General features: G+C 38.7%; 3 protein-coding genes across 4 annotated transcripts; 2 read left to right on the top strand and 1 right to left on the bottom strand.

Annotated features, from left to right (window-relative positions):
• Positions 1-1424: 1424 nt before the first annotated feature.
• On the top strand, positions 1425-10898 carry xpo6 (exportin 6). The gene is made up of 25 exons (XM_087808810.1): positions 1425-1553; positions 1875-2060; positions 2520-2610; positions 2869-2981; positions 3230-3427; positions 3752-3911; positions 3995-4072; positions 4211-4730; positions 5884-6010; positions 6105-6214; positions 6567-6675; positions 6809-6901; positions 7084-7153; positions 7230-7389; positions 7484-7576; positions 7847-7991; positions 8098-8244; positions 8339-8528; positions 8603-8758; positions 8828-8942; positions 9158-9329; positions 9459-9617; positions 9893-9991; positions 10071-10301; positions 10361-10898. The coding sequence occupies exons 2-25, from the start codon at positions 2058-2060 to the stop codon at positions 10460-10462; spliced, it is 3441 nt and encodes a 1146-aa protein (XP_087664936.1). The 5' UTR covers positions 1425-1553; positions 1875-2057; the 3' UTR covers positions 10463-10898.
• An 884-nt stretch (positions 10899-11782) lies between these two features.
• On the top strand, positions 11783-14086 carry nme4 (NME/NM23 nucleoside diphosphate kinase 4). Its single transcript, XM_087808743.1, has 5 exons — positions 11783-12024; positions 12676-12797; positions 12871-12972; positions 13123-13235; positions 13305-14086. Exons 1-5 carry the CDS (start codon positions 11910-11912, stop codon positions 13423-13425), a joined length of 573 nt encoding a protein of 190 aa, XP_087664869.1. The 5' UTR covers positions 11783-11909; the 3' UTR covers positions 13426-14086.
• Positions 14087-14274: 188 nt separating this feature from the next.
• On the bottom strand, positions 14275-20669 carry eps8l1a (EPS8 signaling adaptor L1a). 2 transcript variants are annotated; one of them, XM_087808877.1, is made up of 14 exons: positions 20529-20669; positions 19942-20044; positions 19810-19862; positions 19552-19684; positions 18395-18483; positions 18249-18323; positions 18040-18188; positions 17823-17981; positions 16953-17061; positions 16744-16884; positions 16528-16669; positions 15492-15654; positions 14985-15117; positions 14275-14838 (listed from the first exon to the last, which is right to left on the bottom strand). In XM_087808877.1, exons 2-14 carry the CDS (start codon positions 20042-20044, stop codon positions 14770-14772), a joined length of 1518 nt encoding a protein of 505 aa, XP_087665003.1. In that variant the 5' UTR covers positions 20529-20669; the 3' UTR covers positions 14275-14769. The 2 variants fall into 2 exon arrangements, with proteins under 2 accessions (XP_087665003.1, XP_087665004.1); XM_087808878.1 differs by having other exon boundaries at positions 19981-20044.
• Between the last annotated feature and the right edge of the window lie 1389 nt (positions 20670-22058).

Genomic DNA, 22058 nt, shown 5'->3' with positions numbered 1-22058 from the left:
AAAGACAAAGGATACAAAGACTAACATAGAACAGAACATTCAGATACTTTCACTCCACTCCTGCCCCCGAACTCAGAATTTTACAATCTAATAGCCCGAGGAATGAATGAGTCCTTGAGTCTATTAGTGTTGCACCTGGGAAGGAGCATTCATGCACTCATTCTGCTTCTCTGCTCACTGATGACAGTGTTGAGAGGATGACTGTCATCATCTATGATGGACAGTAGTTTATTCAATAATCTCCTCTCTGCAACTGTCACCAGTGAGTCCAGCTTCATTCCAACCACAGAGCCAGCCCTCCTGATCAACCTGTCCAACCTGTTGACTCTCCTCTTGGACACATTTCCACCCCAACACACCACAGCATAGAACAGGACACTAGACTGGTAGAACATGCAGATGAGCTTCTTGCAGATGTTAAATGATCGAAGCCTCCTCAGAAAGTACAGTCTACTCTGAACCTTCTTATATACATGGTCTGTGTTGCAGGACAATTCCAGTTTACTATCCAGCCACACGCCGAGGTACTTATAGTTCCTCTCACTCCAGTCCCCAAAGTCACGTATCAGACTCCTATACTCGTCTTCGTTGTTGTCCCTGATGCATCCAACAATGGCAGTGTCGTCAGCATACTTCTGGACGAGATTCAGCTCTGAGTTGTAGCAGAAGTCTGAAGTGTAGATGGTGAAGAGGAGAGGGTCCACTACTGTCCCCTGAGGTGCTCCTGTACTGCACACCACAGTGTCAGACGTGATGTCCTTCAGCCTGACATACTGTGGTATGAGCTATGAGGGAAGGTAAGAATTGGCTGCTCTGTCCTGCCAGCTACATTCATACTATTTAATAAATAGTGCTTTTCTTTTTTGGTAGTTTGTGGGCTTATATATATATATATATATATATATATATATATATATATATATAATTATGGTTTTTTTTAATATGTGTACTGTATGTAATATAGTGTGTAAGTATTTGTGAATTACTGTGACTAACCAAATGTTCCCGATGTGGGACGAATAAAGGTGTATCAATCAATCAATACATACACTTTTTATATAAACGTAAAACTAATCTTTGGTATAAAATTGACAAGAAATTTTAAAATTTGGGTTTCATTAATTGCGAGTTTTAGTCATTTGTCCAAGTGTTTCTGTTAACATCTACAGTATGTATATACTAGGCATCTGTTGCACATGTTGTGATAGTTTTATAAATACAAAAAAAAGGTCAATGTTTTTATGGCTCGTCTTTATTTCTTAAACTTTCAAAAATATCATTGTGATCTGCAAAAAGGAAACCGAAAAAAATAACTTTAACAAGATGAGTTGAACAGGAGTTGACTTTGGTTGGTGGACCTTCGCCGCAAAAGAGGAAGTTGCGAAGTGAGCGGTGTAAGCAGCTGCTGAGCCGCCCGAGCACTGGATCAAGCAGCACCAGGCACAAGATCGCTCCTCAGATCACACTTACTGCTGCCTTTAAGAAGACAACAACATATTCCGGATGTGCAAATGTTCCGGTTCCTATATAGAAAACGATCGATGCAACGGAAGGTGAAAGCACAACTATATTTGACAGCAACACTGGCTTCACCTTTTTAGAAAGCTAGCGCATTAGCCATCCGCTGTTAGCATCGGTGTAACACCAGCTAGCTTCTGAACACTTTGCTAAGAGAGCCCTGGTTATTACTGCAAACGTCTCCGCTTCTGGATCCAGTATCACTTATGGGTGACACAATATGTGCGTAAACGTTTTTTATTGGCAGACCCACGACAGTTTAAAGGGATTTTTAAACGGTTAATTTAATTTTAAAGTAACCCCACGCTTACAGGGACTGCGTGCAAGGTTGACTCGGGTTGTTGTTTTTTTTACAGTCACATGCTCAGAATGTTTTTAAGCGTTTCTTTCGTGTGGCCCGACCGACTGGGAGACCATGAAAAAAACTATTAGTTGTTTTAATAGCCAGTAATACATGAGCTAACGGTAGCCTCAGACCTGGCTAGCCAGCTAACTGTTTCCGAGGCTAATCCAGAGACCAAGAAGTTCAACCTCTGACCATGGTGAGTACACTTGTTTTGTCCTAAACATACATTAAATGTCCACCTTCGTGTACCAAGTAATCGTGTTCTACAACGTAATGTTTCTGCCTGTTAAATGTGTATGTGCCAATGTGATGTATAACGGTTTGTTTCAGTTGCTTTAGCTGTTTTATTACGACGCCCATCTTGCCTCACTGAATATTTCCTCCCAGTTGTGTTCATTCTCAGCATGTTGTGGCTCATTTGAGGAATTCAGACCCGCCTGCTACAGGGGAGGCTCTTTAGATGCTTTGCTTTTAACCGTATCAGTCAAAAATACTTTGCCATTGTAGCTTCTGGTCGATACAACTTACTGGGGGTCATAGTGAGTCCATTATGTTTGCTCAACGGCAGCAGTCAGCCTCCAACGTCAAACATTTCTGTTTTTAAACATAAATGGTTTTCTGTGGACCTTACCTTTTATTGTTGAATGTTCTTTAGGCTTCTGAGGAGTCGTCTTTGCGTGCTTTGGAAGGTCTGATGACTGAATTCTTCCATGGCTACACCACAAATGAACGGAAGAAAGAAATAGGTTTGTCTGTCCAATACAAAATGATCACCGTCTTATTGTTTTTTCAAATTTATTTAACCGATAATGATCAGGTTTAATGATTTGTAAGCAGTGTCACCAAGTACCGTTTAGTAGTTAAACTTGTGTTTAATAACCATAATGGAAAATACATGTTTATTTTTAATATATACTTTTGTTTACCTTTCAAATAAATCATCTTCCTGTATTCAACTGTATCACCTTAGTTATGTGATCTAACATACTTCCTTGTTTGTGCAGAGGAAGTGCTGAATAATTTTGCACAGCAGACTGGAGCGTGGCGCCACTGCTTGTTTTTCCTCTCCAACACTCAGAATGAGTATGTCATGATGTACAGCCTCACGGTATTTGAAGTAAGTAATTCTGTGTTGAGAACTTGTATTTGTAGAAATTCTGTCTTTCTAATTGGTAGGTCTGTGTCAAATTTTAAAATAAGCTATTGAGAAGTAAGTGATCATCAATGGATGATGTATTATGTATTTTTTTTAAATGGTGTTGTAGTTTCATACCCATTAAACTATTGCATATACTGTACAAAGTTTACCAAAATCTAATGTAATTACCACAATTGTACACTTGATATCTTCTGTCCTACCTATAGAACTTGGTGAACAAGATGTGGATTGGCCTTGCTTCTCAAGACAAGATGGAAATTCGTAACTGTTTGCCCAAACTTCTGCTTGCTCAGCACAAGTCTATGCCCTATTTCATCCGCAACAAACTCTGCAAGGTCATTGTTGACATTGGTCGCATAGACTGGCCAATGTTTTATCATGATTTCTTCTCAAATACACTTCAGGTAGGTCCCAAATGTGACTTTGTTCATGGAAAATGAATTGGATTCCATTAGAATTCTATCACGTCTCTTCTGTCTTGTCCTACTTATTTTGCTACTCAAAATCTTTGACCTGGGGAAGACATTTGAGGATGATAATTCCTTCATTTGGTTACTTGTTTTCTTCCAAGCCCTTATCTTGCACCACACAATGTTTATATCCTTCATCTTGAAGATAAATCATTAGCATGAAGAAGCCAAAACAACATTTTCTCTAAGTGGGAGATAATCTTTTTCAACAATGTTGATGTATTGGTTAATATATTGTGTTCCCCTTAATCTCTGCAGTTGATCCAGTCTCCTGTGCTGCGTCCACTTGGTCTTGTTATGCTGAAAACCACTTCAGAGGAGCTAGCATGTCCCCGTGAAGACTTGAGCGTTGCCAGGAAAGATGAGCTGCGCAAACTACTGCTAGATCAAGTACCAACTGTACTTGGACTGCTAACAGGTGAGACCTGAGTGCCAATAAGAAGAAATGTTGAATTCAAAAATGGTTACAGATTTATGCCTTTGCATTATTCTCACCTGAAGGTATTCTGGAAACGTACTTGGACAAGCACAGCATTATAGCATCCACTCCTCCGCCCTCACCCACCTCCGGCCAAAGTCGTAAGTCACTTAATCTGCATCTATTTTCACTGTATAATCGAATCAAAATGTTAAATTAAGGATGCATGTGACATGACATTAGATGTTGCAAATGGTCAAACAATTGCTTAAAATTATTTCTGTGTGTTTATCTACCAGTGGAACTACTTGGCAGCTTGTTTCAGGGCAGCCAGTACTCAAAGCTTCTCTGCCAGCCAATGGCGTCTCTGGACAATGACAGCCATCAGCTCTGTTGTCTGGTTCTGGAGTGTTTGGCCCACTTGTTTAGCTGGATCCCACTCTCCACCAGCATCACGCCCTCCCTGCTAGCCTCCATTTTTCACTTTGCTCGTTTCGGATGCGACCAGCGAACCAAGTCTAAGACTGGATCCTTTATCACTTCCACTTCTTCTAACGGACATCTCATCCCGGGCACAGTTCCACCAGCGTCAAATGGACGGCATGAACAGCAGAGCGAGGGCAGCAATGTGGATCGTGCCAAGCTGGGTGTGCTCGCCATGACGTGTGTCAACGAACTAGTGTCTAAAAACTGTGTGCCAATGGACTTTGAGGAGTATCTTTTGCGGATGTTCCAGCAGACTTTCTTTCTCCTTCAGAGGTTAACTCGGGAGAATAACGCTCACACTGTCAAGACTTGGCTGCAGGAGCTTGATGAAAGGTTTGACAGCTTATCTAATTCCTCAGTTTTTAAAATTATAATGCACATTATTTGTGACTAAAATTATATAATATATATATAATGGCATGTTATTGTAAAGTCTTGATACTTCATGAATATTTTCCTGTAAATTATTTAAATAACTGAATTAACAACAATCAATTAAGGTTTGTATATTGAATCTTCTAGATATTTTTGCTCTTGTATCATCTATACATTTTTCGTAATAGAATATTATTTAACAAAAGATTCAAATTAACTCAGTTAAAAAGTAATTTCCTTGAATTGCCTTTAATTTCACTTCAGTTCTATTTCTCAGACAAATACTGTATTTATTTCCAAAATTCAATAAGCATCAATGCAAATAAATAGCTCACCACTACTTTTTTGATGTAAGAGAACTTTAAACCTCAACATTTAATTTATTTTAGATTATTGAGGATTATTTTCGGTAGCTATAAGGAGCCCAAGCCTCCTGTGACAATTCTATGGCAATTATGATAGTATTATTAACATGACTGATTAATTCTTAGCAAACTTCTAATCTTAAATGTTCAACTTTCCATGGCCTCAATGGTTAGCTGGTTAGATCCAAAAAAATGGATCTGTGTTTACTTGCTGAAAAAAACATGTTATTAAGCAACATGTTTTTTTATTTCCTCGGCAAATGCCATTACCTCAGGGCACGACAATAGGCCCTAAGAAGCCTCGGTGTTTAACGGCTGCAGACAGTCGAGCGTCATTGCCTTTACTTTCACGTTTATTTAATTAAACTTGAAAGTGGAGTAAATTATAAGAATAGTTTTATCCAACCGTATTCCTCAGTTTAAATGATTATTTCTGAATCTAGTCATATGCGCTTGTAAAGGTCAAATGCTAACATAAATGAGTCAACACTTTTTTTGCCACGTGTCTTACAGTATATCTTGCTCTTTATTGTCATAGCTCACGTGATGCAACCTTTGACACTGGTCATATCCTGCCTGTTAACATTGTTAGTACAGTCTTGAATTGAGTTAAGTTGTCCTTATTCATCTTCCTTGACAAAAGGCAATATTCTTTGATCTTGAGATGCCCTAGGTTGTCTGAAACATTTTCAAATATCTGATCTGAATTCTCTTGTTGTATAAAATGTGTTTCTGTAATTTTTCAGCTACTTGGAAAAGTTCACCGACTTCATGCGCCTATTTGTTAGCGTTCACTTGAGGCGGATTGAATCCAGTCCTCAGTTTCCAATCGTTGAATTTCTCGCCCTCCTCTTCAAGTACACCTTTAACCAAGTGAGTTTTTATCAATTGTAATTTAGAAGATTTTTCCTTCAGAAGGAAGTTGTACTTCTACCTACTACCTAAAAATCCCATAAATGTCTTCTAGCCAACGCACGAGGGCTACTTTGCCTGTTTGGACATATGGAGTGTTTTCTTGGACTTTCTAACAACCAAAATCAAAAGTAGACTGGCAGATAGAGAAAGTGTTCTCAATAGGTAAGTCACTGACTCTGTCTTAATGTTTTTGATATGTATGTGGGAAATACAATTGTGTTCAATGTGTCTTACACTCAAGCAGATTATTGTGAAAAAACAAGTCTTCTAGAGTTTATTTAAAATTAAGCACTAACCGAATAAAAAAGCGTCTCCATGTGGTTGTTTTTAGCAACTGCTACATTTTCAACCACTAAATGTATTAAATTTGATTGGCAGGCAAACGTTAGATGTGAAAATCAAAGCTCAACTTAATGACAAGTGTTTTATGATGTTCCTTTGTAAGCTTGTTGCCATCTGTCTTTCTTAAATGCATGTTGTTTTGTGGTATTTAATAACATTATGATTCTTACAGGTACAGGGATGCCTTGGTACTTCTGCTGAGGGAAGTTCTGAGTCGTATTCAGTTCCGTTTCAACCAGGCTCAATTGGAAGAGCTGGACGATGAAACTCTGGATGACGATGTAAGAAAACTTTAATTTGAGTTGCTCAATACATGACCCCGATTTTGTATCTTCAAGTAATTCAGCATATGACAGACTCGACCTCAAAGCAGATGTTCATTTGATATCTCTGCTTGTCATCTGGTCACTATAGCAACAGACCGAGTGGCAAAGGTACCTACGACAGAGTCTGGAGGTTGTTGCCAAAGTGATGGAGTTGCTGCCGTCACATGCGTTTACAACACTGGTGAGGCATGAATGTATTTTGTTTGTTTTTAAACAAAGCCAAGCAGCAACAAAACTGTTACAACATTTGTCATTTTAATAAATTACATTGAATTAGTTGAAATTCTACATCAAATATATTAGAACTTCATTTATTGCTGTAACAAAGTTAATGATGACAATAATGTATTTCATATGCTCCAGTTTCCAATTCTCCAAGAGAACCTGGATGTGTATTTAGGTCTGCAGCAGTTTATCGTCACCACTAGTACAAGTAAGTTAAGCTTAATTATAAATTTGTCATCATATATTCTAGTCATCAGGATATTGTTTTCTGAATGTTCTCCTAGGTCGCAGGCTTAACATCACAGCAGAGAATGATTGCCGCCGACTCCACTGCTCTCTCAGGGATCTCAGTTCTTTATTTCAAGCTGTCGGACGCTTGGCGGAGCATTTTATTGGAGAAGTCTTTGCCGCACGATTCAGTGACACTCTAGCAGTGGTGGAGAGGTGTGTTCACTTTTCAATGAAAGAAATGTTGAACCTTTTTTTAACACAAGTGGATTATGTTTTTGTCATGCTTAATTTTTCATATAATTTCTAGGTTGGTTGAAGTGACTTGCTACGCCTCACAGACCAGCCTTTATGACCTGGAGACCGCTGTGCCTTCTGTGCTCAAGCCAGACCTCATTGATGTGTAAGTTAATCATATTTAAGCAAGAATGATGGAAATTAACTGTCTCGGACCCACTTTTGTAAAGCAGTTTAGTTTCTATTGTCCCAGCAAAGCTGGGTAGTAGTTGGCACCATTAAAATAAATCCTGTTGGAATCCTGCCTGTTAAAAAAAAAAAAAAATCATCAAGGAAACAATACAAAATGTCAAGTTGCTTTATCAGGAAATCTTGTTGCACCACCTGTAGTCAGATATTGCTTTGTTTGATTGCCTATCGTTTGTCATTCTTGCAGACATGCCCAGGCCCTTGCTGCACTTCAGGCCTATTGTCATTGGCTCGCCCAGTTCTACAGTGAAGTCCACGGTCAAAACCAGAGCCAGTTCAATAACTTGATTACATCTGCAATTAACGCTAGTTGTCCACTTGTCACTGCCAAGGTAGTGTCCTCAATTAGAATCATTCTGTGATTTGATTCAGTAAAACTGTTTAAAAAAGCCATTAGTATGAAAAACAAAAACAAAATATGTTCTCATATCATCACAGGTACCAGAAAAATTGCAACTATCAACATGCCATTTAATAGTTTCCATCACGTCAACGGTGCGACCCGTTTTCTTGGTAACTCTGCCAGCAGTTCAGAACATCTTCAACGTCATTACTGGGAGTCAGCCCCACAGACTCCCCCAAGAGGTCTGAGCATAATGCTTTTTTAACAATACAAATCATAAAAAATGCTTTCAGTATCTTTTGTAACAATTTTTGCTTTTGTGTTTTTCCTTTGAAGGCTCATCTGCTGGTGTGTCGTGCTTTGTCCAACATGTTCCTGCTCCCATGGCCAAACTTACCAGAGAACGAGCAGCAGTGGCAAAGTCGCTCCAGCAACCATGGCAGCCTTCTTTCATCTCTCACCCGAGAGTACCGTCTTTTGAGAGGAACTGTTACCATGACGATGAGACGCCATGATTTAAGTCAATGTCAGTTTCAATGCCCTTTTTTTTTTTTACCATGTTAAAGGTCTAAAATTTTGTTTCATCATCTTTTTCTCCAGTTAAAGCAGTCATCCAACAAACCCTTCCTGTGCTCAGAGACATTGTTAACAGCATCTCCGGGGAATCCACCAAATCCCGGCAGATCTGCTATCAAAGTCTCCAAGAGTCGGTCCAGGTGTCGCTTAGCCTTTTCCCCCTCTTCATTCAGCAGCCAGGTCAGTCCCTCTTCCTTTTCTGCCGTCACCCAAAGATGTGCTTGTTTCTTGAACTCTGTTTCTCCCCAGATGTGACGGATGAGATGCTGTCCTTCTTTCTCACACTTTTTCAAGCGCTGAGAGTACAGATGGGCGTGGCCTTCACTGGTCAGATCATCCAAACTTTTCTCAGCATGTTTACCAGGTAACCAACCTTTATTGCGCTAAGATAGAGAGAAATTGAATTTCAGTAGTGGTATTATATACTTGCTAGTTTGAGTATCTATCAGGGAAAAAGATCAAGGGAGAGAAGAAATAGTGCTGGCAGGGTAGATCTGTGACAGATGACTACAAGCAGGAGTGACAGAAAAACTGACACATTTAATAAAGTATACATGCTTTAATGTGTTTATCTTTTAGAGAACAGTTGGCAGCTAGCATTTTAAATGAGGGAAGTGCCGGCTGCCGAGTGGTTCAGAAGTTTCTGAAGATCCTGCAGGTGGTGGTGCAAGAACCTGGTCAAGCATTCAAGCCTTTCCTCCCCAACATCCTTTCTTTGTGCATGGAGCAAGTTTATCCTGTTCTAGCAGAGGTCAGTCACCCTACATGTATTTCGTTGTCATAAACCATTATTTCTGGAATGTAGACGCAGGATTTGTACATGCATCTCGTTTTTATCACATCACCGTCACCGTCTTGTCTTTTTTCTGGTTTTGGACAGTCTTCCCCCGACGTCAAGGCTGAGTTGTTTGAGCTGTTGTATCAAATTCTCCACCAAAACTGGAGGTACTTCTTTAAAGCCTCTGTCTTATCAAGTGTCCAAAGAAGCGTCGCAGAAGAAGCCATGGAGAATGAAGCTCAGTTCACAGCCGCTATGCAGGTCAGCCATTCCTCGCCTGAAGAAAAGCTACATGCTAATGCTGCGTTTTTTATGATAACCTTGTGACCATTAAAATAAATGCACATATGATGTATTATTGCAAATATGTTGTTAAGATATAGTTGTCATCACACTATAACCATCCAATGTTTTCTTAAACACTTACTGGAGGTGAAAGGATGTTTTGGTCGTAATACTTTATGTATTATTACTTCAGTTTGACTAAATGCGTAATGCAATATGTAACTTATTTGTCACTCGTTTGTTCTCCTCAGGCTTTCGGACAGTCATTCCTGCAGCCCGACATCCACATCTTTAGACAAAACATTTCCTACTTGGAGTCACTCAACACCAAGCACAAGTTGTACCACAGGGTGAGTTCCAGTTTTAATAACGCGTTTTAACAGTCTTTTAATAACTTGGCTAAAAGCGACTTTTCTTGGCGTCTTTCAGAAGCTTTTCCGGACCTCAATGCTCTTCCACTTCATCAACGTGCTGTTACAAGTCCTTCTTCACAAGAGTCACGACCTTCTGCAGGAGGAGATCACTGTTGCAATTTACAACATGGCCTCTGTGGACTTTGATGCCTTTTACTCAGCCTTCATGCCAGAGTTCCTCAATGGCTGTCAGGAAGTGGACAGCAACCAGCGAGCTGTTCTTGCCCGCAACTTCAAGCTTGAACAGGTGCGGATGACAAAGTCTTAATTTTCCCTTTGGTTTTTAACATCTCCCTTTTTTTCCAGGATCTGCCTTCATTCACTCAGAGTGTGCAGCGACTAGTGAATGACCTGCGCTATTACAGACTGTGCAACAGCAGTCTACCCACTGGCACTATTAAACTATAGCACGACGACTGTGTGAACCGTTTTCAAACCGACTATGATGTTCATGAACTGCCTGTGCTGACCACTTGCCCAACACTCCTTTACCAAACTCAAATGTTTATTCATATGTAAAAGATGGAGTCAATGGGGTTTAAGATGCTGCTGATGTTTTTCTACTGTAGGATGATGCCGCTATTTAAGGAACCCAGAAGCAGAGCCCTCTTTGTTCGTTTCAAGTATTTGGCAGACCCAGAGCAGTCTGAGCCAGGCCTTCTATCTCACAACCCTGCATCAATGCTGGGCTGGGACTGAGCACTTTCAACTCTTTCTGAGTTTTTAAAATGTCTGCTTTTATTGATTTCTGCCTTCATTTTTGAATCTCCGAAGGAGACATGACTATGAAATATCATTCCATTGTGAAAAGGACTTCTTGATTAATAAAGTAAATTAAAACTTTTTTTAGTAAAATCTAAAATCGTCTTGTTTTTGTTTTTTTCAACAATTGTGCGTACATGTCTGTTTTAAAATACTACTTGATGTGAAAGTCCAGATCAAACTTTACCGACGTTTAATTATTTGTGAAAGCCTGGTGAAATATTCTCAATGTCGGTTCAGTAAAAAAAAGAAAAGATAAAATTTTCATTTACCCTTAATATTCATCTTAGAGGATCTGTTTGACTAAGCGATGTTCCTGCTTTAGTAAACATCACTCGTGTTTACCCTGTTGGTCAACCATTTCTGGATTTTTTTTTTAAAGACAAAGTGTTTTAAAATTACACGAATGTTTAAACCTTTGACAAATCTATATCATTATATGCTACAACCAAACGACACCGAATCTGACCTGCGTTTGTTTACTTACTTTGTTAGTCGAAGAAACTTTTTCAGTAAATCAAATTTAAGATTTTGTTTTTTAGATTTAATGTTCATGAGAAAAATGTTTATTTCTTAAATCTCGGGGGATGAGTGAAGTAGAATGTATTCTTCAAGGTATTCTCTAAATTATTTTTATTATATTTATTTTATTGTGTTGAAATATAGTTCTTTGTTTTTTCATTGTATCTAAATATAACTTTAATGCATATGTTTTTTTTAATAGGTGTATGTTTTAAGAATTAAATGGCTTAGCAATTTTAGGTCGGTGTCCAAATGTGACTTAAAACTGTCCAACCTTTCAATTGCATACGTCTTTGATCACACGCATCCACCTTGGAATACTTTATTTAAGCTCATCCGACGCTCAGCTGGAGATCAAAGTCGTCGTTTGTTGTTGACGGTTATTTAAATGGAGGTTCAAGAACAAATCTTTGGATTCCCGGTGAAAGTGTCTTGTTGCACAAATGAAACACGCACCTTTGCTATCACATGCTTCGGCATAACAGTCGAAAGGGAGGGGGCGTGGCTAAATCGCGGACTACTTTAATGGCTTTTTTTCATTGAGTGGAGCTGAAGTGACGAGTGAGGCGTGATGCTGCAGCGATGCTTGTTTCGATCTCTGGTGTCATCGTGGGACCAGGGAGCCAAGAGAAGACTTCTACTCAGATCTCCTTCTTCAGAGTTCGCTGGACACCGACATAAATCAGGTGACATTTAAACAGATGTTGCGTTGACTTCAACAAAGCAAATACTTTTAACAAATATGCAGAGATGAGGATTTTGTACTCTAATGTTTTTGTTAATAATGACCATTTCTTCTTCAAAAAACAAAACACCACGGGATTGTTGAATGTTGCTGAACTCAGTAGGTCATAGACTGAGCTGGTTCAGAGGCACACAGATGTTGACAGTGAAAGGTATACAAACATGTTTGTTTTTGGACCTCAATCTGAGTAATAGCTCTACGTGTTGCTTAGTCCATTGCCCTGTTGTACACAGAGATACTCAGAAAATAGAAAAGGACAATTCATTTTTGATTCAAAATGATCGAGCAGAAGTGGGCCATCCTCTTGTGGTGGTCACATGTAAGTTCCATTGACTACATGCAGTCAGTCATTACAGCCAGTCTGTTCAGAGATTCCCAGTTGAACATGTCAGAGAGGTAGATGTTTGTATGTTGTCAGCTGATAGAGCAGCGTTCAAATGGGTTCTCATAACTAAACCCTCTGCATTATCTGATATTTAAAAAAAAATCCATATATTTAAAGACATTTTAGTACCGCTTCTTTCTTAAATCTTGATGTGAACAATTTGGAGAATCATTTTTTTAAGTGTAGGGAACTTTGACCTTCTCTCAGATGCAGGGGAACGCACCCTTGTGGCAGTGAAACCAGATGGAGTTCAACGACGACTGGTCGGGCAAATAATCCGACGGTTTGAGCAGCGAGGTTTCAAGCTGGTTGGTTTGAAGATGTTACAGGTATCAGATCCTGCGTTAAATACAAATGAATTGATTAGCTACTGAAATGTTACAAATGTTATGTTTTGCGAAGGTGTCCGATGATCTGCTGTCTCAGCACTACTGTGAGTTGAGAAAGAAGCCCTTTTATCCGAACCTGCTGGAGTACATGACCTCTGGTCCCGTGGTAGTCATGGTAATAATTTGTTTTGATTAAGGATTTTAATCTATTTTTGTCAGCACTTTTATAATCACAACGCCTCCTCTCAGTCTACTGTAGTTTTGTATCCATAGAGTTGCTTTTATTCCACACACCAGCCCTTGTCATAGTTAGTCTTTTGTCCAGGTCTGGGAAGGACTCGATGTGGTGCAGACGACTCGTGCAATGGTTGGTTCAACCAATCCTGTCCAGGCTCAAGCCGGCACTGTCCGCGGAGACTTCAGCCAGCATGTCAGCAGGTGAGCACTTAACTTAACTTAAAGTTATGGGAAGATCAGTGTTGACATTCAATCACTTGTCGATTTAAGAAATGTGGTCCATGCCAGTGACTCTCTGGAGGGAGCCAAGAGGGAAATCCACTTGTGGTTTCATGGACAAGAGCTCCACAACTGGGACTGCTGGGACCAAACCCTCACCTGTGAGACCTGAGAAGAACAGCACAGCGAGAGTCAGAAACCTGTGGTTGTCGACTACTTGCTTGTCTCTGAAAGAAAACACTGTTATCAAGTTATTTAGCTCAACAAAGGGCACTTAAATTTATGATGTTTTAAGCTTCAGTCTGAATTATTATTGGGTGCTGCTTTATTCTCAATTATAAAAATATAGCTTATCTTTTCTCATCCAATATTGAAATTGAATATGCCTCAAACAACTATATGAGTGACTAATAAGTTCCCCCTCTTTAAACAAAGCATAAAGCCCCTTCAATTATTAATATGCAATATACATTTTTGGAACTTCTTCCTTCTTTTTATTATTTAAAAATGGTAGCTATTACATAAAATATCCCTATTTTAATTATGTATTAAGAAAATGTGGTAAAATGTAAAGACATATGTCTGTACAATCGCAGAATAAATTACGCTTGAACTATTTTGTTATTTAATGTAAAAATAATCTTTTACACAATTGTAATGCTAAGATATTGTATATAATTGAAGATAGCTTACACATTTGGAGACTATTTGTATTTTTCTTAGGCAGGTTCATACCAATACATCCGGTTTTTACCTCTGTCAAGAAGGTTATGTGATTGTTGGGATTTTTTGCTGAAATAAATCACTTGAAATAAAGATAATCAAAATAGGAACAGGTGTCTACACTTTGGTGGTGTTTGGAATTATACTATTTTTATAATCTGATTATAATCAGTTGAATATGATCACAATCGGAATCAGAATCTTTTATTGCCAGTGTTGTAAACACCACAAAGGTATTTTGCTACTGTGATTTAAATACAGAACAAAAGAATGAATAACACAACACACATAGAAAAAGTACCAACAAAGCTATTTTATTAGCAATGTAATTTAGTTTTTTTAATGCTTAAAAAAAAGGGATAAACTTTTACAGATAAAAGTGCAAAAACAATCACATTATTGTGGGAAATGATAGGCATTAGTCTGCTACCTCAGTGCTTCTCTAGTTAAGCAAGCTATTTTAGATTGTTACTCTAACACATCAATTCAATAACATGACAGGTGTGTGTGTGTGTGTGAGTGTGTACACATGACAGCACATTTACTCATTTAGGAGGTCCTTTAATGTGCAGCGTTCAGAAGAAATGACTGACAACCTTTAAGGTGGTTTTAAAACAATAACAATTTTGTCAGTTCTGGTATGTTCAAAATTAGATCGTCCAGATTCTTGTCGCATCAAACTACTGTCACAAGGAAACTTGTTCTTTTTTATAACTCATCGGGGTATCTACACAATGACAGCAGTAGCTAACTGTTTATATTTACTTTATATATAGAATCAGACCAGGTCTTCTCATTCCAGAATGATCTTCTGCTTCTGCTTCTCCATCGCCTTCTCCAGTTCAGTGGTCCTGCGCTCGTCCTGCAGGTAATGAACAGGGATGTCAACATATGAGGAAGGGCAGCAGATGAACGACACAAATAGGAAAAGTCAACAAAGTAGGTTAGGTTAGGTAAGTCGGTGCCGAAGGTCAAGGTCGAGCAAACAGACAGAGAAAACATAAACACCTCCAGCAGGGCTTTCTGCATCATAATCTGGCTGTAGACCTTCACTCCCTCCTGCGGTGACACCCTTCGGAGTTCGTCTTTCTTCAGGGAAAACAGTTGTGCTGCGCTTAAGATCCCCAAACTCTGCACGGTTCTGAAGGAGAGAGGTCGTTATTGTTTTTGACTTAGAAAGCTGAGGTCATGGTAAACTGACTCATGGTGGAGCTGTTGGGTCACCAAATGACAACATCAATTTAACTAATTTAAAATACATTTTTAAAAGGTTAAACAATTATTTTGATATAACGAAAACTTTACTTTGGTTTTAAGACAGATTGAGCCAAATATCTTTCGTTATAAAAAAGTCAAGCAACAGAAAAAGTTAATTACAAAAAACTTATTGTAAAAAGTAGAAATTATATTTTCACAAGCCGCATGATACAAATGTTTAAATTAATTAAATAGGAATGTGTTTGGCTAATACAGATTCTGATCTTGTTTCGTCAGGAAAAATAGTTCCAAACCCACTGTGGACTGAAGCCCTTGCTGCTGAGCCAGGTCTCCACCTCTGATGCAGGTGAGTGGTAGTTCAGGGGAGTTGTGGTCTCTGCAGAGCGAGGGACAACCAGAGGACGTGATGAGTCCTTCTTTCCTGCCAGTCGTTCCAGAAGCTCATCGTTCATAATGAGAACTAAAAAAAACAAACACAAATGTCATATTTTTATGCACTTTGACCAAATTTTGCCTCAGTTTAAAGTTTAAAACTGTGGTTCATTGAACTATATTAACCCTTGTGTTGTCTCTGGGTCAAGGTGAACGACCTCCACCCCTGCATATGTATTTCTGGATATATAGAGGTCATTAACAAGGGACAACTTAAAGAATACCACAAAAACTTTTGTTTTCAGGTCACCGGGTCACCTTGACCCAGAGATAACGCAAGGGTTAATAGCTGCAGTTAATCTGTAATAGAGACCGTGAAGCAGATTCTAAACAGTCAAAACATTCTGATTTTGACTTTGACATTATATAGTTCAAGTTTATCTTTCTTTCTCTTATTGTGACTTTGCTCCTTTTGGTTTGTACTTGTACACTATTTTTTATTTTGTTATAAAAAACAATATTTCGTATCTTGTATGAGTGCAAATATGACTTTATCAGATTGTCATCAGGGCATTATTTAAGAAAAACTCTGACACAAATGGCTTATTTATGATAATTTCTGCTAATACTGGCCAATTAATACCTCAATTTATATACTTTGTTTTGTTTTTGTCACTAGCTACTTCATAAATCTGTTATAGTTACAATTTTGTTACTCGTTTGCATTTATATGACTATCTTAAACAAATATTATGACCATTTTCTTCTCTTTTAAAGTCCTCAATTGAGTTTGATGTATGAATTATGATTACATTTTTTACAATTTTAGCATTTGGTCACCATGTAGTCGGAAGTGTCTGTGTTAGAGGTTAAAACATTTTAGAGCTTATACAACTAACAGTCAAGAACAGGAATCGAACCACCACAAAACAGGTCAGTGTTTTCTACAGTATCGTGTCACCTTTATTGCTCGTGTCTCCGTACAGCGGGGATGAAGGTAAGACCATGCTCTGGGGTCTTAACGGCGGGCTTGTGGCAATTGGACTGGTCCCACCTGAGCTGGGTGCAGCATATGAAAAGTACTTTGCTCTCTGTGGCGCTTTCTGTGGATTGAAGCAAACATAAAAAGAATGTATTCTTGTTGGACTTAACAGGAAAAGTCGACAGTTATGTTAACCATTGACTCTCTGCGCAGCACTTCACTGCCTCGCTCTGTGCTACTGAGGGCGGACAGTGGCTCCAGTAGGTTGGAGGAGACGAAACCAATCTGGTCAAAACGATTCCGACACTTCCACCAGCGCTTCGACGACTCCAGGACCTGATGAAAGAAAATGGAATATTCTACTCAGGCCGTAAACATTCAAATACTTTTCTACGCTTCTTCACCTCCAGAGTTTCTCCTTGCATCACCGAAAGCTCACTGCTGTTCCTCGCCACAAAATCGTAACTGCAGCAGTAGAGGCGCTCACCTTCCGGAGGGACACCATTCCCGTCTCTAGAACCATTCAAAACAAAACACACACTGGTCAGTGTTGGTGCTCATAAGTTAGTCAGTGTGTTAGTCAAGGCTGATGACTCACAAATATTTCTGTCACCTCTAGTTCCTGCTCGGTTTTTAAGTAAATATACACAGCTTAATTTTTTTTTTTAAACACTTTTGTGTTGCTAGCTTTTTAAGGCAACTGTTGGTCTAATGTGCTCTAAGGTCGAAGGTCGTCAAAGCTAAATTAGCTGTACATCTGGTTGTTCCACTTGTGTCTCCTGACTATGACTCTTCCGCAGACCAAACCGGTATTAGAAATATATATTTTTTTATTCCTGGGTTTACAACTTTTTTTTTTCTCTTATTTCTTTCTTTAGTTCATTTCTCCTTTAAGTGAGTATTGCATGCTTTCAGGAATAGAATACAATATTATCAAGTAAAGTGCTTATATATTCAATTAAACGTTTTATCGTCCTTTTCATTTCTTTTTTTTATTTAAGTATTTAAATAAATAATTTCCCCATTCCATCAAAACTATTTTTCTTTGTCCCCTATTTCTTTTAGCTCACTGTTCATAATGTCGATTTTCTTTTTTTTTTTAGGGAGGGGGGAATTTGACCAAGAAAAGAACTTTGTCTGTTATTTATTCATTGTCTCTGGTGAGAAAAAAGAAACCTGCATCTGCTCAGGTTTCATCAAAAGTAAAGCAAGGAGATCCTGCTCCTGAACTTTGAAGTTCTGCTTTTTTTTAGAAAGCAGATTTAATGACTTACACTTGATCTGCATGGTCACCATGAACAGTTTGTATTTCCTTCTTTCCATCCTGCTTGTGTTGGGACTCAACAGGGTCTTCCCAATTTTGTCCAGAAGGAGGCTCCCATCCATCCAGGAACACAGGGGAAAATACAGGTACAGAAACACCCAGTTGAGACCTGGAAGTGTTGAGTGAGTCAATGTCCAGAAAGCCACCAAAAAGACAGAAGGACGAACCTAGTGGAATTCCAGTTTGGCCCCAGCGAGGTCCACAGCTGTTTTTCATCTTCAGTCAGATTTTCCTGGAGGAACGAGACTGCACCTTTGGTCATTGCTGGACTGACTGCTGATGCAGCCATCGTTGGACCGCCAGTTGTCTTTACCATCTGAGACAAAAACAGCCAACTCTTACAAGGAAGCAACTTTCAACAATGTCAAAGACTCACCAGTCCAAGAGGGACAACGATATGGTGTAGCAGCTCTGGTGCATCAGGTTGAGATATCAATAACTTGAGACGATCCTGAAGAAGAGATACACCAAAACGCTTTCACACAAGCACTAAATAAAATATACTGGATAGTCAAGATATACCAGAAGACAGACGGAGTACTTGATCTTCTGGAAGATGTCCATAAATTCTTCCTCAGATGGAGGACAAGCCTTCATGGTCAGTAGGTCATCTGTCAATCAACAAGATGAGAATTAAAAAAATTAATCACCATCTTTTATTAACACTCCTTGAAGTCAGCAGTGTACACAAAAGGTCCAGTGAAAGACGAATGTGAATGAAGAAACAAGATGATTTTGTATCAACATGGGTACCCTTGTTGATACAGGAGATGAACTCCACCTAGTTTTAAAGGGAGAGTAATGTATTGATTCAAGTGTAACTTAAATAGACCATCGACCTCTTTGTACTCATCAGTATGTGTCTCTTTTTTCATTGAAATATGTACAAGAGAAAATGCTTAAGCCTCGCCGTCTGTAACAATAATATGCTGGAGATGAAATCTCGATTGGTCAAATATCAAGGTTTGTTACCGTGTGTTTCAGAGACCCGTTGTATAAACAAAGTGGGGTTTGATTACAGCTTGCTGGAGGAGGAGTGAATGCCATCATCGGCTCCGCTCTCCTAACCTCTCTTTCGCCGAGATTTCAAATGGGGAAGAAATTTATAAAGTAATAACTTCAAAGCTTTGTCATGATGAGGGACTAACTGCAGAAGAAGACTTTTGAAACATGTAAGTCAGGAGAGTTGGGTTCAAAAATGACCTCAATGACATTTGTCAGCACATGTTGTTTCTACTGAAGACTAACCCGTTTTATGTTTGACTTTTTTTAGTTTACATCCGTCTCTTTGGATTGTTTAATTCAGTCACAGCACCATCGATCAATTGCTCAAGTCTTTTTTTTCCTGATGATACATAAATCAGCAGACAGCTGATGTGCGAGTGCCAAGGGTGTTAGTGTCTCTGACTTTTTTTGGTTTACATGTCACAGCACGAGATTAGATTACTCCCGACAAATATCTAATGAATCACCCAAAAAGTGGAATGTTCATTGTCAACTGCCCAGCCCATTTTTCATCTGAGCCCATCCCATAGTGATGACACAAGTATTTATTTTAAATGATGAACTTCATTAGAGTGTTTTAGTCATGTTTAATCAAAATAACACAATCAAAATTATTTATCTATTTTCCACCACAACTCAATTGATAGAGGTTTCTTGTGATGAACCATTCTTACCATCGTGATCATCTTTCTTCTTGCTCTTCCTGCTTCTCTTCTTCCTCTGGTTCAGAACACTCTGGGCATCAGCCGTCTGCTGCAGACGCATCATAAACCGCTCTATGTCGGCGAAGCAGTGGTTGATAACCTCCTGATCAGGACAGAATATTTATGACAAGGAAGAGACAGAAACGAATATGTGTAGCTTTGACATTCAATCCAAAGTAAATTGAATGTCTATGTTTGTGTACAGTATATGTTTATATGATAACTCACCACTTCTCTCTCTGCATCCTGACATGATGTTTTATTTGATTCCACAACATTTTCTGAAGAAGAGGGAATATTAAAGACGCGCAACACTAGCAGGAAGCGCATTTATAAGATAAATCACACAAACAAATATACCTTTTGCAGTGAAGACAGGGTCTCTATAGATAAAATTACCTCTATTTCCTGGTATGACTCTTACACCTGAAGGCTTTCGGGCTACAACTGGTGGCTCAGACATCTACGAGAGTATTGCAAAAGATAATAAAGCACAAAAAAGTTTTACCAACAAGGTTTATTGAAGAGAGTTGAGAGAAGCAAATCAATTCCGTTTAACTCACAATAAACAACTGAAATTTAGGTTTGAAATCTAAACGGTCTTATAGAAACTTTCATGAACATGAAAGTTGTTTAACTCCACATGTCGATTAAGGAATGAATGGCATTTGCTGGCGCAGATATACGTTTGTGCATTTTGTCATTGACAGATAATACAGGAAAAACCACTGACACCTGGTATGCAGATGATACAAGCAGCACAACTTAAAATAACAAACTGCAAAAAGTCAACAGTTAAGTTTACAACTTACACAAATACAAAGTGTAAGATAAACTTCATACTGTGTTTGTGCAGGTGACACAGCAGCAGTCGGCCACCATCACACGCACTCACAAACACTATTCGACACAAAAGAAAGACACGGAGCAGCCATACATCACTGTACCTTTTGTTGCGCTTTGAGTTCAAATCAATCCAAGTGACAGAAGCAAACGCTTGTGCTGAGCTCTCTGTGCACTGAGCCTCAGCCCGGCTCCGTCCGCCTCCCAAAGCTATGCACAACAAGTAAAACGAGTCTTCTCTTTGCTTGTTAATCTGCTTTCACTCTTCTCAGACTGTGACACAGAAACACACACACACTCACACACTCAGCTTCAACTAACCTGTCACTGGTATTTTAGCCCAGCCTGTGGCTCGTGCTAAAGGGTTAATGACATCATCTTCACATTCCACTCCAAAAAAATGTTCCTTTAAGTTCCAGACTGCCAGGTTTCGATTGAGACTAGTATTTCAACTATTTTATTTTCAAATCTACTTTTCTTCTACTAGATTTTGAGGTTTAGTGCAGCATGTTACTTACAAAAGATGGAGAATGTTCAATATGAAAATGTTTCTTTTCATAATCAGAGTTTTAGAAGGGAGCGGTTGGTCAGTTGAGATTTCAACCAAATAATCCGATAAATTCAGAGATTGCTGTCTGATTGAGGTGTCGATAACATATTTACCCTTAATGAAACAATTGTCTTTAACTTCACAATGGATAATCATTCATCCTTAACAGTTTTATGGGGAAATGAACTGCACCTTGTAGTCCTGGAGGCACAGTAGTCAAGAAAACAATTAACAATGAAGTCTTGTAATGTCTCCTGCAAGGAACCAATCAACGGTTTACTTGTAATGTTTTTTAAATGAATTTCTTCGAATATTAAGCAAACTTGTCCAGTCCAGTTTTAAATATATTCTTAAACTAAATAGGGAAATCTCATTTGTTAAATTGCACTCTGAGTTTACTTCATAACTAAATATTTCATATTAGCAATCATTAACGAACAAAATAATGTAGGTTAAGGATCAAGTTACTACTATTTTCAGTGAAATACAAAAGTACGAATAACGGGCAGAAATAATAAGTAAGTAAGTAAGTAATTTTTATTTGTATAGCGCTTTTCCAGACCAGGGTCACAAAGCGCTTAAACAATCAAAACAATATTCAATAAAGTATATACTTTAAAGATCAAGATAAAACTGATAACAGAACAGGAGCCTGAACAAATAAAAACGTCTTAAGATGTTTCTTGAAGGAGTCAGTAGACTCCATCAAGCGCAAAGAGAGAGGAAGATCATTCCAAAGCTTAGGAGCAACAGCATGGAGGGATTTCTCTCCTCTGGTCCTGAACTGTGTGCGTGGAACCATCAGCAGATTCTGATCCACAGACCTCAGAGCCCGAGCTGTGGTGTAAGGCTGGATCAGATCAGTGATGTAACAACTGTTCTTCTAGTCGCTCCTGTTAAATCTGTTTTTTCTGGTTGATAACCTCCTGATCAATTTAGAATATTTATTACAAGGAAGAGACAGAAACGAATAAATACAGCTTTGACATTTAATCCAAAGTGAATTGAATGTCTATGTATGTGTGCAGTATATGTTTATATCAAAAAGTAACTTGTTTGATCAGCTGAAAATTGTTTAATTAAC

Source organism: Callionymus lyra, chromosome 15 (genome assembly GCF_982586985.1).
Source record: "Callionymus lyra chromosome 15, fCalLyr1.hap1.1, whole genome shotgun sequence".
Taxonomy (NCBI): domain Eukaryota; kingdom Metazoa; phylum Chordata; class Actinopteri; order Syngnathiformes; family Callionymidae; genus Callionymus; species Callionymus lyra.
Note: the sequence above shows the minus strand (reverse complement) of the source record. Positions and strands in the feature narration are given on the sequence as shown.

What these genes read in the sequence shown, in the direction of transcription:
- xpo6 (XM_087808810.1), top strand. An exon ending in ACAGCCTCACGGTATTTGAA is followed by an intron (nt 2,982 to 3,229) that starts GTAAGTAATTCT and finishes TCCTACCTATAG; the next exon opens with AACTTGGTGAACAAGATGTG. An exon ending in ACCCACCTCCGGCCAAAGTC is followed by an intron (nt 4,073 to 4,210) that starts GTAAGTCACTTA and finishes TTTATCTACCAG; the next exon opens with TGGAACTACTTGGCAGCTTG.
- nme4 (XM_087808743.1), top strand. Translation starts at nt 11,910, where the DNA reads ATGCTGCAGCGATGCTTGTTTCGATCTCTGGTGTCATCGTGGGACCAG. An exon ending in TGGACACCGACATAAATCAG is followed by an intron (nt 12,025 to 12,675) that starts GTGACATTTAAA and finishes ACCTTCTCTCAG; the next exon opens with ATGCAGGGGAACGCACCCTT. An exon ending in CTGGTCCCGTGGTAGTCATG is followed by an intron (nt 12,973 to 13,122) that starts GTAATAATTTGT and finishes TCTTTTGTCCAG; the next exon opens with GTCTGGGAAGGACTCGATGT.
- eps8l1a (XM_087808877.1), bottom strand. Translation starts at nt 20,044, where the DNA reads ATGTCTGAGCCACCAGTTGTAGCCCGAAAGCCTTCAGGTGTAAGAGTC. An exon ending in TGCTGCGCAGAGAGTCAATG is followed by an intron (nt 16,670 to 16,743) that starts GTTAACATAACT and finishes TTCAATCCACAG; the next exon opens with AAAGCGCCACAGAGAGCAAA. An exon ending in CGGAGACACGAGCAATAAAG is followed by an intron (nt 15,655 to 16,527) that starts GTGACACGATAC and finishes TGTTTTTTTTAG; the next exon opens with TTCTCATTATGAACGATGAG.